At 66.2% G+C, this 13,693-nt stretch overlaps 4 protein-coding genes across 4 annotated transcripts; 3 read left to right on the top strand and 1 right to left on the bottom strand.

The window, feature by feature from the left end:
* Positions 1 to 2,904: 2,904 nt before the first annotated feature.
* On the top strand, positions 2,905 to 4,021 carry EMIHUDRAFT_53405 (hypothetical protein; the record flags this gene model as incomplete). Its single annotated transcript, XM_005762385.1, has 3 exons — positions 2,905 to 3,243; positions 3,381 to 3,847; positions 3,904 to 4,021. Coding segments are annotated over 3 exons (924 nt in total), but the record flags the coding sequence as incomplete, so codon positions are not given.
* Positions 4,022 to 4,927: 906 nt separating this feature from the next.
* Positions 4,928 to 7,868, bottom strand: Vps33-1 (Vps33, SM superfamily protein; the record flags this gene model as incomplete). Its single annotated transcript, XM_005762384.1, has 10 exons — positions 7,186 to 7,868; positions 7,008 to 7,115; positions 6,810 to 6,857; positions 6,692 to 6,742; positions 6,411 to 6,515; positions 5,998 to 6,336; positions 5,671 to 5,727; positions 5,439 to 5,574; positions 5,300 to 5,373; positions 4,928 to 5,221 (listed from the first exon to the last, which is right to left on the bottom strand). Exons 1-10 carry the CDS (start codon positions 7,840 to 7,842, stop codon positions 4,928 to 4,930), a joined length of 1,869 nt encoding a protein of 622 aa, XP_005762441.1. The 5' UTR covers positions 7,843 to 7,868.
* Positions 7,869 to 8,194: 326 nt separating this feature from the next.
* Positions 8,195 to 10,373, top strand: EMIHUDRAFT_216146 (hypothetical protein; the record flags this gene model as incomplete). Its single annotated transcript, XM_005762383.1, has 4 exons — positions 8,195 to 8,332; positions 8,667 to 9,008; positions 9,287 to 9,409; positions 9,528 to 10,373. The coding sequence occupies 4 exons, from the start codon at positions 8,195 to 8,197 to the stop codon at positions 10,371 to 10,373; spliced, it is 1,449 nt and encodes a 482-aa protein (XP_005762440.1).
* Positions 10,374 to 11,836: 1,463 nt separating this feature from the next.
* On the top strand, positions 11,837 to 13,180 carry EMIHUDRAFT_216145 (hypothetical protein; the record flags this gene model as incomplete). The annotated part of the gene is made up of 1 exon (XM_005762382.1): positions 11,837 to 13,180. The coding sequence occupies one exon, from the start codon at positions 11,837 to 11,839 to the stop codon at positions 13,178 to 13,180; it is 1,344 nt and encodes a 447-aa protein (XP_005762439.1).
* Positions 13,181 to 13,693: the final 513 nt, after the last annotated feature.

The following is a 13,693-nucleotide window of genomic DNA, read 5'->3' as shown; positions in this document are numbered from 1 at the left end:
GGGGGAAACCGGATCCGCGGCCGGGCCGCCCCAAAGATCGGCCGCGCCCTCGTCGCCGACGCCCGCGTCGACGGTGCTCATGCCAGCCGTGCAAAATATCTGCGCGGCCTGCCCGCTACAGACGAGCACTCTTACGGTGCTGACCGTGAATAAAGCGAGAGAGAGAGAGAGAGAGAGAGAGAGAGAGAGAGAGAGAGAGAGAGAGAGAGAGAGAGAGAGAGAGAGAGAGAGAGAAGAGAGAGAGAGAGAGAGAGCGAGAGCGAGAGAGAAGTCGAGTTTTGCTTCTTTGTCTGCGACGGAAGCCGGTGCATGTGCAGCAGCAGGCCAGCCACATCCCACAGCAGCAGATGGGAGACGGAAACAGCGCTCGATGACGGAGACGCAAAATGTAACGCAGCCAGGCACACACGCAGACGCAGCTGGGTGTATTGGCACCTTCTTTGTGCACCTCTAGGTTGGAAGCAGCCTCGCTCGCAACCCTAGGTAGATGTCGAAGGGTTGCGAGCGGCACTCCTCGCAGTCGTAGCTCTCTGTACGATAGCTTAGCACCCGCGCTCGCAACCCTGCTGGACGGTATAGATAGGATTGAGAGCGCTGTTGTGATGCCTTTCCCTGTGAGAACGCACACAATGCCTCGTGTGTAATGCCCCATGTGTTCCGCGCGCGAGAGAGAGAGATTTTCGAAAGCCAACCAGAAATCGCGGCGTGCGCGACAACAGAGTGCGTGTGCCCCTTCTTCCGTGCTAGGACGTGTGTAATACAGAGGCCTCGAGCCAGAGGCATGCCCCTAGCTAGGCTTGCGAGCAGTGCTGCTCGCAGCCATAGATTTTGCTCGGATTGTGAAGCGTGCTGGTAGAAAGTTAGTAGTGGTAGGCGTCACCAGCCCAGTCACATTCATTGTGAGCGGAACTGCTCTGTCGTCCTAGGATCGTAGGACTGTGAGCGTGGGTGCTAGCCATCGCACAGAGATGCCTGCGAGATTGCGAGGCTGGAGTCTCGAGGGCTGAGCGTGCCGCATATCACAAACAACCCTTCGACACCTAGAGGTAGGATAGTAAGGATCGCGAGCGAGGCAGGCTGCTCCCAGCCCTAATTTGTGCAGAAAATGAAGGTTCAGCTCCACTCGTATGTGTGTGTACTGAGGCGAGGCACAGTCTGGCTAGTCAGTGTGAGCAGTGACTGGATGGACACCACAGACGCTATCGCTATGCATGTATGGGTGTGATCGCAACTACCCGGGTTCGCTCAGAGAAAAAAACACCCGCGAGAGCTCTGTCTGCTGGGCCCACGCCGCTGATCGCGCGCTGCACAGCTGGAGAGAGGATGCCCCGCCCCTGCGCGACGATGGGGCGAGCAGAGCTGGTCAGGAGCGGCCGCACATTGCTCGGTACCCCCCCCTGCACTTCTAAGCCCCCGTCCCTGCTAGAAGAGCGCTGCTGGGGGGGGGGGGGGGTCTGACCCCCCAAGCAGCAGAGCGCTGGGGGGGGGGCAGCAGCAGAGAACACTGGACCCAGCTCCCGTCTCTTCGCCGCCGCCGCCCCCCTGGTCCATCGCGAACCCACTATGATTATCGGAAGTTCTCCTCCAGCAGCAGAGATGTGGGTGTCTTCCGACAAATCAAGCAGCCCGACCGCCGCGAAGCGTGATGATAGCGAGAGGTGTACTCCGCGAGGTTGAGCGCTGCACGCGGTGCTCGGCGGTGTCGCAGTGTCGAGCAACACTCGGTGTCAGAGCGTCGCGCCTCCATCAGTAGTCTCATAACCGAGTGATTGCTGGCCTGCGGCGTATGACCTCGCGCGGAGATATCACCAACAACGAGCATGCGAAGATAGGCTGGGAGAACCATGTCTGATGGACTTGTACAGCCCGCTGTGCTCTCCGCTGTGCCACAGCTGCGAGAGCCGTATCTTCCCTCCTTGAAGCAGAGGCGCCGCGAGGCACGAGAGGCGTAGAAGAGAGGCTGGCGTGCCCCGCACCCCCTGGCTGGCAGTAGGAGGGCCCGCCGGTGAGACCACACTGATTTTGGTGCCGACCATAAATTCTCGCCACTGGAAAACGCATGCTACTTACAGCTGTCTGTACAGAGATGCCAGCACCCCCCACCCACAGGCAGAGCTCTGTGGTGGGGGGGGGGGTCGGCATGGCTTAGGTGTGCAGGGAGGGGGGGTACCGAGCAGTGTGCGGCCGCTCCAGCGCGCTGGGCGACGAGCAGGGCTGGCGCGCGGGCTTGGCGCATGCACGGCAGCAACCGCTCACACCAGAGCGCGGCTCCGTTTTCTTCCTTAATAAATTCTTCTTCGACCCGTGTAGCTGTGTTGGTTGGCCACAGGCCCGCGCCGGCGAGAATTCTTCTTGTGGGGCCGTCGCCTGCCGTGCCTTTTGTAGTGCCAGTCCGAGCTAAAAGAAAGAAAGGAAACGGACAACCCAAGGGAGGGATGGGAGGACGGACGGCGCAAGTCCGTCCGAGTTAGTCTGCTGTGAGGCCGCGCGAAAAGAATTCACTCCTGCGTAGATCTCGGCTTGGCTCCGCCAACTCGGCTCCCCTTGATGAGGGCAACGTCGATGTCATCTTCCCGCAGCCTCGCTCTGCTGTTACTCGCCCCGGCGGCTGCTGCGCTCTCCCATTCGCGCGCCGCGCTCTCCTCGCCGCGGCTCTCTTCTCCGGTGGCCTCTGCTGCGCTCTCCCATTCGCGCGCCGCGCTCTCCTCGCCGCGGCTCTCTTCTCCGGTGGCCTCTGCTGCGCAGCAGCCGCAGAAGGTGGTCAGCCTTACCCCAGCCAGCGCCGTTGCCTTTGCGCGTGGCGAGATGCAGCTCGTGAGTGTCCCGTGCGACGCCGATTCGGACGGATGCCTCGCCTTTTGCGACGCCGAGGAGTGCGCCGTCGTGGCGCCATCGGGCGTCGTCCAGCGGCTCAAGGTCGGAGGCTATTTTGCGCTCTGGTTCCTGCTCTCGGTCGGCTACTCCATCACAAACAAGCGCGTCACCAACGCGCTGCCCTGCCCGTGGTCGGTCGCGACGGCGACTGTCGTCGTCGGCTCGCTCTTTGTCAACCTGCTCTGGTTGACCGGCCTCCGGCGCCGGCCTCGCCTTTCCGCAGCCACATACCGCGCGTTGATCCCGATTGGTACCTTCCACGCCATCGGCCACATCGCCGGCACAGTCGGCACGGCGGCGGGGTCCGTCTCCTTCGCGCAGGTCGTCAAGGCAGCCGGCCCGGTCTACGCCTGCGTCCTCTCTGCCGCAGTGCTGAAGCAGGCCCGCCTCCCTCTCGGCCTCCGTCTCGGCCTCCGTCTCCGCCTCCCTCTCCACCCCCCCTCTCTCTCTCGTGCCCTGCCGACCTGGCCGCCGAAACTCGACCCTCCCTCCCGCCTCCTCCTCAGGCCGTCTCCCTCCGCGTCTGGCTCTCGCTCGCCCCGATCATCGCCGGCGTCGGCCTCGCGACCCTCAAAGAGCTCTCGTTCGCGTGGGCCGCGCTCCTCGGCGCCGTCGCCTCCGACCTCGCCCTCGCCCTCCGCAACGTCCTCTCCAAGCAGTCGATGGGCGCCCTCTCCACCTCGGACGGCGACAAGCTCGCGCCCGCGGACATGTTCGGCCTGCTCACCTGCATCTCGGCCGCCGTCTCTGTGCCTGCCGCTCTGCTCGTCGAGGGGCGGGCGCTACCCGCCCTGTGGGCGAGCGCCGCCGCAGGCTACCCTGCCGGCTCGCTCGGCCTCGCCGGCCAGGTGGCGGCGACGGGGCTCTACTTTTACGGCTACTCCGAGGTAGCGATGAAGGCGCTCAACAACGTCCACCCGGTGACGCACGCCATCGGAAACACGATGCGGCGCGTGCTGCCGGCCCGCGAGGCGTGCGGCAGCCCCTGTGGCAGCCCCTCGCCGGAGCCTCCCCGCCGCCTCCGCGTAGGCGCGTGGTCATCATGCTCGTCTGCATGGTCGCCTTCCGCACGCCGATGACGCCGCTCGGTGCGTGCGGCTCGGCGCTGGCGATCGGGGGCTCGTACCTGTACGCGACCGTCAAGCAGCACGAGAAGGCGGCGGAGGTCAAGGCGGCGCAGGCTGCGGCGGACGCTGACCGCGTGTCTGAGAACCTCGAGGCGTGGTCGTCGCAGCCTTCGCCCTCCTCGGCGGAGGCGGAGGCGACGGCGCGCAAGCTGGAGGAGGCGCTCCCCCTCGAGGTGTCGCCCGTCGAGGCGGCGGAGGAGGAGGAGTAGGCGGAGGAGGAGGAGGAGGGCGGCCCCTCGCCGGGCCAGGGGCGCACCTCGTCCCGAGCTGCCCCCCCCCCCCCCCCCCTCCGAGGAGCGCGAGATATGATTCGATCTTCTCGTGCGCACACGGTTCCCGCGCCCCGCTTCGGTTCGCGCCCCGGGTGCTCTGCATGCATGCGCGGCCCCCACGACGCACGAGACCGACCGCCCCATTTGTGGGGTTGAGTCTGCTCCTCTGTTGTACTCTTTGAGAGTAGACCCCTCTCCAATGCGCGCCTCGATTATTTATACGTGGGGGGCTCCCGGTGAACACTAGTCACTACGGTATTCGGCTTGCTTGTGAGTGCCACACTCTGTACGATGTCTTACATCGTATGTCACGTGTGGGGTGTGCCGCTGCCGTGAAGCGTGATCTCTAGCTACTCTGGCTCCCCGCAGCCGAACGCGGCACGCGGCGGCACCGCACGCGCTTTTTACGTAAATACGGGTACGAAAATACACTATCACTAATTCTAATAACGCGACTGGCGTGGCCGTGGGTCTCGTGCGTCGTGGGTGCGCGCGGAGACGCCACTCGCTCACGCTCTCGAACGGATCTTGCGCCAAGGGCAAGGTGGATCAAGGTCGAGGCAGAGGCTTCAATAGATCAGGTTTCACCGCTCTAATTAGGCATAATTATTATATGCCGTTACACCCCGCCACGCGCGCGCCCGGCGCACATCGTCACTCGAGCGAGCTCAGGCTGTTTTCAAAGGTCTGCATCAGGCTCTCTATGATCTGATCGCCCGAGGTCATGTGCGTGCTCGCAACCACGAAATCGACCGGCGGCCGCAGCTGCTGGCCGAGCCAGCGCAGGGCCGACACCTCCGAGTACGTGCAGCCGCCCAGAAAGTAGACCACCGCAACCTCGCGCCGCGCCACCGACCCCTCGGGCAGCGTGGCGGGGGGCTCCTCCTCGTCGCCCTCCCTCGGGGGTGGCTCCTCCCAGAAGAGCGGGCCCGGCAGCCAGCCGAGCGCCTGAGGAGAACAGGCCAATGAGGTAGGCCAAGGAGCGGCTCGTGGGAAGGAGTGGGCATCCGGCCTCCGGCCGAGCGCCTCGGCGCGCGACGACCAGTGCGGCGCGCGGGCGAGCATCCACCCGACCAGCCGGGTCGAGAGGGGGCAGTAGCCTAGCGAGAGGTGGTTCGCTTCTGAATGGTCCGTCGAGCCGATGCCGCCCCGGGAGGAGGGGCGCCTGAGTAGTAGTACGAGAGGGCGGAGGGCAGGTCGGACAAGCCCTCCACCTCGGGCACGTCGTCGGCGACCAAGTCGAGCGCCTTGCGCAGCGACGGCCAGCCCGACCGCGCGTCGTGCCGCCGCAGCAAGCCAACCTGGGCAGGGCGGCGGGGTGGGGCGGTGGGGACTAGGGCGGGGAGGGCGCCAAGAGAGATTGCGGCGGGCTCGAGCGAGGGGCGGCGGTGGCGGGCCTTGTGCAGCGCGTTGAGGGAGAGCGAGGCGGCGGAATAGCCGTACTCGGACAGCACCTGCAGGAGGGCGCCGAGAAGAGGAGCCGGGAAGAGTAGCCGGTAAGAGTAGCCGGGAAGAGTAGCCGGGAAGAGTAGCCGGGAAGAGTAGCCGGGAAGAGTAGCCGGGAAGAGTAGCCGGGAAGAGGAGCCGGGAAGAGTAGCCGGGAAGAGTAGCCGGGAAGAGTAGCCGGGAAGAGGAGCCGGACATGCGGGACGGGGTGGGGCTAGTGGGGTGGGCGGGGCGTGTGGCTGGGGCGGCGTGGGGGAGGGGTGGGCTGGGCGGGCCGCCTCCGCGTGCAGTGCGGCCAGCTTCTTCTCCTTGAGCCCGCTCGCGAGGATCGAGTGGAGGCAAGCCAGGCGCAGCACCGACGGGAGCGGCTCAGCGCGGCCGATGGCGCCGTCGAGCGCCGCCTCGGCGTCGGCAGTCGCGCCGGCGTTGGCGAGGGCCTCCTGCTCTGCGGCGATGCGCGCGTGGAAGGCTGGTGCGGCCGTGTGGGTCTGCAGCCGCTCTGCGAGCGAGACGTGCAGCGAGAGGGACTTTCGCATCGTCTCGAGCTGCTGCAGCTTGCGCATGAAGTCGCGCAGCTGGCTCACCGTGTGCGCCGCGTGCCGCTCCTCCTGCCCCTCCTGCTCGCCGCACAAGCAAGGCATGGCTGATGGATGGGTAAATGGGGATGGACTAGGCGAGTCAGCTGCCCCTCCTGCACGTCGCGAGACAGCTTCTGCAGCAGCGGTCCCATGTCGCCGAAGTTGCGGTTGCGCAGCTGCGCGTACAGCGCGTCCGAGCTGTTGAGCTCGCGCTTCACCTACACGCACCCGGCGCCCTCTCCAGCGCTGCGCTCTCCTCCGGCGTCATCGCGCGGCGCGTCTCCGTTGGCGGCCGGGCGGCAGCGGCTACATCTCGGCGACATCTCGGCGACATCTCGGCGACATCTCGGCGACATCTCGGCGACATCTCGGCGGCATCTCGGCGACATCTCGCCGGCATGCCGGGCGGCAGACCGAGCAGCTCCGGCTCGACGTCGATCACGCCGTGCCTGCGGGGAGGGTCCGAGGAGGCTCGAGGAGGGCTCGAGGAGGTCCGACGCTCGTGTCCCGCCGGGCCGGATGTTGAAGACGGAGTGGAGGAGTCCCTCGTACGTGAGCTCCTGCAGTCAGTCAGACCGGCTCACTGATCAGTGGAGGCCTGTGAGCTCATCTCTTCTTTGTCGCAAGTTGGCGCCCCCGCCCTCTGCCGGAGCACGCGAAGGTAGCAGCGGGGCGATGCATCTCGGCCACCTCTCGGCTCTCTCTCGCGCCGTCAGCAGAGGCGTGACCATGTCGCAGACCCGGTCGAGCAGCAGCAGCGAGCCGATCTGCCGCCCGCCCGCCCGCGGCCCACTGGCGCGCTCGGCGGGCCGACCCGCCTAATGAGTAACGCGTGTACGGTGACTAGTAGCGACTCCTCCGCACTCCGCGCTCGGCGGGCCGGCCTACCTCTTGGCGCGGCTGCCTCATCTGCTTCAGCATCCGGCTCACCTGCTGGGCGCACGAGCCCTTCCCTCGCAGGCTGGCCACCGGCCCGTACAGGTCCTCGAGCTCCAGGATGGAGGAGGCGACCGAGTGGAGGACGGACATGTCGCCGTCGTGGTAGAGCGCGCGGAAGCAGGGCCGCTCGAGCGAGAGCAGGTCCTTGTCCAGAGGGAGCAGGTGGAGGTGGCACTCGCGCACCGCCAGCCGGCTGTACACCCCCGCCTCCTCGAGCAGCTTCTCGCACGGCAGCGAGCGGCGCGGCACGAAGTGGAGCGTGGCTCGCGCCGAAGAGCCCTCGGCACACGAGAGCTGCGCCGCGATCACCTGCGCGCTCTCAAACTCGGCGCGCACAAAGTAGACCAGCGGACCGGCTCCTTGCGGGGGAGGGCCCGACTCGAGGTGGTAAATCTTGTCGACGCCGTGCGCGCGAAAGTCGAGAGGCCGAGCGACGAGGCCGAGCGGGCCCGAAAGGCGCTGGTCGAGCACGAGGCGGATGCCGCCGCCGCCGCCCGCAGCAGCAACAGCGTCGAGCGCGGAGAGCAGGAGGCGCCTCGACCGCTCTCGCAGGGCGTCGAGGTCGAGCGCGGCGTTCTCCAGGGCAGGCTGCCCGGAGGCTGACATAGGGCGCGCGCAGGCGGCGATTTTCGGCCGCAAGAGCAAGAATTTCGCGCCTAGCACGTGAAGCGTGAAAATCGCTCTCTGCCAGCGCTCAACTGGCTAAAAGAGAAAGCTCAGAGAAAACAAGAACACAACGGGCTCTCTCACATGACAAGCGATCCACGACAGCGAGTCAGTGTTTGGGAACTACATGATCTAAAAGAAAGAAAAGAAAGAAAAAAGATCACAAAAAGGAAAGAGGAAAATCGGCCCCCGCCGGGCACCCGGTTCCCAGGGAGTGAGTCCTCTCGGCCGTTGCCGCTGGCGCTGGCCTCCTTTGCCGTGTCCGCGCGGCCCTACTCCTCGGACTGATGCGATGCCGAGCACCAGCGAGCGCCCCTGGCTGCACGAGGCGCCGCAGTACGGGCTGCGCATGCTGGCGGCTGTCGACCCAGACAACCCGGCCGTGCTTCGGTTCGCGGCGCCTGCGGAGGCGCTCCCCGAGGACACGAGAGTCAGCGTGCTGTGGCCCGACAGCTGGGGCGGGCGCGACGGCACTACAGGCCAATCCGAGACCGACCCGAGACCGACACGAGACAGAGATCGACCCGAGATCGACCCGAGACCGACCGACCCGAGACTGACTCGAGCCTCGCAACATCACACGAGGCGAACACAACGTGCATGACCCGAGATCGACCCGAGATCGACCCGAGATCGACCCGAGATCGACCCGAGATCGACCCGAGATCGACCCGAGATCGACCCGAGATCGACCCGAGATCGACCCGAGATCGACCCGAGATCGACCCGAGATCGGCACTACAGGCGCCGGCTGGCGGCTCGAGGCGCGAGAGTGCGGCTCGGGCGATCTGGCCGCCTTCGCCGAGGGGCGTGGCACCGCACCACAGCTCGAGCTGAGGCTGCCTGCGGGCGGAAACGGCTCGAAACTGTGGCGATGTGCGCTGTTGCCCTGCGGCGCCACTGACGTCGGCGAGGCCGCTGCGGTGCTGCACGTCCACGGCGCGCCTTCCGAGCGCAGGGTGACTTGGATGGCGCTCACGACGTTGGAGCCGCCGCCGATCAGTGAGGCCGCCGCCGCACTCGTGCCCGCCTTCAGCGACGCACAGCGATTCGAGGCAGAGTACGCCTCCCTCCTGCCACCTGCGCTGCGTTCGCGCGGCTTTGGCGTAGGAGCTCGGCCCGCCCGCCCTCCCGCATCTCCCGGCCGCGCATCGAAGCCACTTCTCTCTGTATGGAATTCCCGATCTCCCACAACCCGTCCGTAAGCTGGTGAGTGCAACTCTAGAGCTCGAGCTCTTGGTGGTCCCGCCCGACCGGACCGAGCACTTTACCAAGAAGAGCGAGCTGCGCGCGGCGATCGCCGCCGCGGGCCTGGCGGCGCGCGGCTCGAGCACTGGCCGGTGGCGGGGTGCTGTCAATCAATTGAAATGGATGAGCTAATTAGGCGCGGCTCGAGCACTGGTCGGTGGCGGTCGATCCGTCGGTTGAGCCATTCTTGCCCGCCTCTGCCGCGGCGGCCTGCGCTGTCGCCGTGCCGCCAGCGCCGGCCGAATGGGCTGAGCTGATGGTGCGGCGCCGCACACGTATTCCGCTGCATGCCGGCGTAGTCCCCGTATTCGTGCTCCCGCGGTGCTTCGGAATGCGGACTCTGGTGCCCTCCCGACTCTGGGGCGCTCCTGACGCAGGTGCGGCGCAAGGGCTGCACCTCCGTCGAGCTCAAGTCGCCGCCGCCGCCGCGTGAGCTGCGGCTGGGCCGCGGAGCCCTCGCCGACGTGCGTCTCGCAGCCGCCCTGCTGCGTTGGCGCGGCTGCGCGGCACCCGACTGCGGCGAGCGCGGCGCGGCGGCCATGCTGCATTGCCACGTCAACGTGCGCTCCTCCGAGGGGGGCGGCGAGCTGCTGTGCGCGCGCGAGCTCCTGAGCGTCTTTTGCGCCTGGCTGCAGTTCGAGCACGTTGCCGCGTCGCTGACTCGCTCGTGGGTGCGGCGTGACCGTTGGTGTGCGCCGCTCTATGCCACGGGGCCCGAGTTTTCCTTTAGCGACAAGCCGTGGGCGCAGGGAGGACACAGGCCGTTACCGCCGCACTTGCTCGACGCGCCGGCCTTCCTGCGTCGCGCGCACACGCTGTGGCGTGGCGAGTGCTGCGCGCTGGCGAGCGAGGAGGAGCGCGTGCAGCGCCTTTTCGCGGTGACACCGGGGCGGCTGGCGTCGCTCAACGTCGAGGCGGTGCTCAAGACGGGCACGTACGAGTTCCGCCGCCACCACGCCACCACCTGCGGCGACGCGGCGCGCAACTGGTGTCTCTTCTGCGTGGCCTTTGTCGAGGCGGCGCGACCAGGCGACGGTGCCTGCCTCGGGCGCGGCGCTGAGGCGCTTCTGGACGCGCAGAGCCCGGAGCAGGCGCTCACGAGGCTGCGCGAGGCGCAGCTGCTCGCCACCCGAGAGGGGCTCGTTGCGCTGCTCGCGCGGGTGCTAGGGGAGGGCGAGGCGCGCGCTCTGGTGGAGGCCATGGCAGCAGAGAGCTGCGTCTGATGAGGTGTCGTGAAGTTGAATTCTTCCAAAACCTGCCCTGGTCAGGAGAGTGCGTTTGACGGACCCTAGAGGCCCCTAGGCCTACGTAGTAGCACGCCGCTCCAACCGCAATGTATCTGGATGCTAGGATGTGCGGGACGTATTTCTTCTCAATAACATAGAAGGTACGCACAAGGTCTGCGCACACCTCTTGGCCTTCTTTTCTTCTCAACAAGGCCACTGTTCGACACTACAGACAGCCCTTCCCCTGAGCCCTGGTCTGACAGCCTGACAGCAAACCCCGGACAGCGCCCCTGACAGTGCCCGACAGCCCGACAGCGCTGACAGCACTTTCTCCGACAGTCTGACAGCACGTATCTGACAGTCTGACAGCAGAGTCTGACAGTCGAGGGGTCCCGTCGCTGTCAGGCCCTAACGTGACAGCCTGACAGCTGCCCGACAGCCCGACAGCACACAGTGGTCTGACAGCAGCGCTGACAGCCCGACAGCAGCACAGACCGTACACAGACCCCGTAGAGCCTCTTTCTTGTGCCCCATGAGGGTGTAACAAAATTACATGCAAAGACATGTGCATGTGAGTGTGGTCCATGTCCATGTCCATGTAGTCATGGGATGGTCATGGGTCTCTCTTTCAACCCTCCCGCCCCACCTCTGCGGACCCCTCTCTATCACCGGCGGCTGTGTGCTACTACAAATGAAGCTACCAGCTAGCCTTCTGGGGCCCTACAGCCATATGCCGGCGTCTGGGTGGGGGTGGCCACCGCCGTCTGTGCCGCCGCCGCCGCCTGCGCCTGCGCCGCCCTCTGCGCTCCTCAGGCGGCCGCCGCCGCCGGCGTGATCACGCCGTAGGAGGGGGGCAGCTGCGTAGCCGCCAGTAGAGTCCTGCTGGTCTCCTCTTGATAGTGTCATAAGTGTTGCTGGTGTGTGTCAGAGCCTGACAGCACCCCGACAGCACCACCTGACAGCACCTGACAGCAACAGCCCAACGTCTGACAGCAGCAGCAGCCTGACAGCTCCGACAGCTCCGACAGCGTCTGACAGCAACACCCGACAGCTCCGACAGCACCCGACAGCTACAGATCCCCTCGACTGTCAGACACGCACCCGACAGCACCCGACAGCACTGACAGCACCTGACAGCTGGTCTGACAGAGGCACCTGACAGTGCCTGACAGCTGCCCGACAGCCCGACAGATCACCTGACAGCACCTGACAGCCTGACAGCCAGGGCTCAGCCCTTCCCGACGGGGACGCCACCACCCTCGCCCAGGGATCCACAATGCTGTCTCAAGGTCCGACAGGTTCGGCACCGGGCACAAAATGCGCCTGCGGGCGGACCCTCACAGATCACAGATCACAAGGCTGTGAAGCAACATGCACATGCACCGGTAATGTGGGTTCATCATGTTCGTGCGTTCCGGCGGTAACCGAACGTGCAGGACCGGGATACATTGTAGTGGGTCATGCCGCTCCGGTCCGAGTGGCCGCCCGGCTCCGACCCGCCGTCCCCAGCGGGCACGAGCGAGATTCCATGGTGGAAGCAGCGTGTTCTCAGCCCGGGAGCTCCATCGATCGCCGTAGTTGAGAGGGAGGTTGAGGTGGCATCGCTGCGGGATGAGCTGAGGAGCGCACGCCGGCATCTTGAGGCGGCTGCCCGGCGAGAGGCAATGCTGAGGCAGGCGCTGCAGCAGGCGCATCAGGATGAACCTGCAAACCCCGGATTGGGAGGAAATGCTCCTTTACCCAGCCTCGAGAGTCGGTCGCGTCCCAGCTCGGAGCCTCGGTCCGTCCCACTATCCAAAGGCTTTGGCACGCTGGGGGAACCGGCACCGGCACCACCGCGACATCAAGCGCAGGGCGAAGCTATCGAGGCGATGTGGCTTGGGCTGAGGGACGAGGCAGTTCGCCCGTTGCTACCCTCCGTCGTCAAGGAGGCGATTCGCGCCGAGGTGGCGAGGCGGGTGCCACTGCGCCGCCGCCGGTCGTCGATAGGCGGCGCGACCGGCCAGGAGGGTCTCGTGCTCGAGCTCGCGCGTGCCGTCACCGCCGATGTCCTCGCCGAGGAGGGCCGTGCGGCCGTGCTGGCTGCGCTCCGGGCAGTCGCGCATGATTACACCGCGCAGATGCGAGCGGAGCGGGTGTTCGCCTCTCTGCTGACCGAGGTGATGCGCGAGGAGCTAGAGGGAGCGCGCTATCGCAGCAGCGCAGCCTCACCGAGAGATCGGGAGGCGACCGTGACCCTGCCTCGCTATGTCTGGACAAACGACACTCCGCCACTGTTGGCCGACGTGCTCAGGGGCGGGCCAGCCGGCCTCATCTACAAGTGGAGGTCCGAGACGCTCAGCCAGTGCACGCTCGAGTTGCTCCTCGAGCCACACATTGAGCTCGTCGCCCGTGCGGCGCTCCGGGAGGTGCGAGGTGCGCACGCGCGGCGGCGTGAGGCGGAGGAGCGTGAGCTTGTGACCGAACGCGCCGTGGCGACTGTGATCGAGCCTCTAATTCTCGAGAGGTTCACGCAGCTGGTGGCGACGAGAGCAGAGCCGCTGATCCTGCAGCGACACGCGGCGCAGTGGCTCGACGAGCTCTGTGCGGATGCGCTTTTCGAGCATGCGCTCGCGCAGGCGGGGAGGCACGCCGAGCTCGAGGCGAGCCCGGTACTCGCTCAGACGCACCGCGAGCTGGCGCAGGAGGCGATGCTCGACGAGATGATTGAGCAGGTGCTGAGCATCGTCCCATCCGGGCTGCACCCCGGCGCGGTCCCGTTGTCTCCGGAGGAGACGGACGAGGACGAGAATGGCGAGGGGTGACGGTGCCCTGACCAGAGTCACTACGTGCGTGCGTGGGAGCGAGCGGCGGATGCGGTCGGCCAAGTGTGTGAGTGTGTGACTTGTCGATGTGACTTGTGGCATATGACCTGTGCACGCCTCGACCCTCGTGCGCACCGCTGCGAAACATGGGTCGCTCGTTGCACCGTGCGCACCCTAAAAAAAAACGGTATATGACGATCATCCGGCCCGCTAGGTGCGCTTCTCAGCTCCCCGGCCCTGGATGTGAGGCTAATGACTGCACTCCAAGTGCTCCAAGTGACGCTGGGGTTGCCCCGTTGCCCGGCGCGCGGGGTGTGTGTGAATCTGGGTGTGTCGTGTGGCTGAGCGCTGAGGCTCGGGGGCCGGCGCACCGCGGGCGCTGTGACCCTGTGCACGCAGCCTGTGGGGTTTCCAGATGCAGATCTATTTTGGGGCTCACAAAGTGTCACAAAGCCGAAAAAGCGGGGCCGGCAGCGACCAGTCTCGCCACGCCGGGTCGAGATCCATGGTTCC

The sequence above is a fragment of the Emiliania huxleyi genome, assembly GCF_000372725.1.
Source record: "Emiliania huxleyi CCMP1516 unplaced genomic scaffold EMIHUscaffold_68, whole genome shotgun sequence".
Classification (NCBI taxonomy): Eukaryota; Haptophyta; order Isochrysidales; family Noelaerhabdaceae; genus Emiliania; species Emiliania huxleyi.
This window is presented reverse-complemented; position numbering and strand designations above follow the sequence as displayed.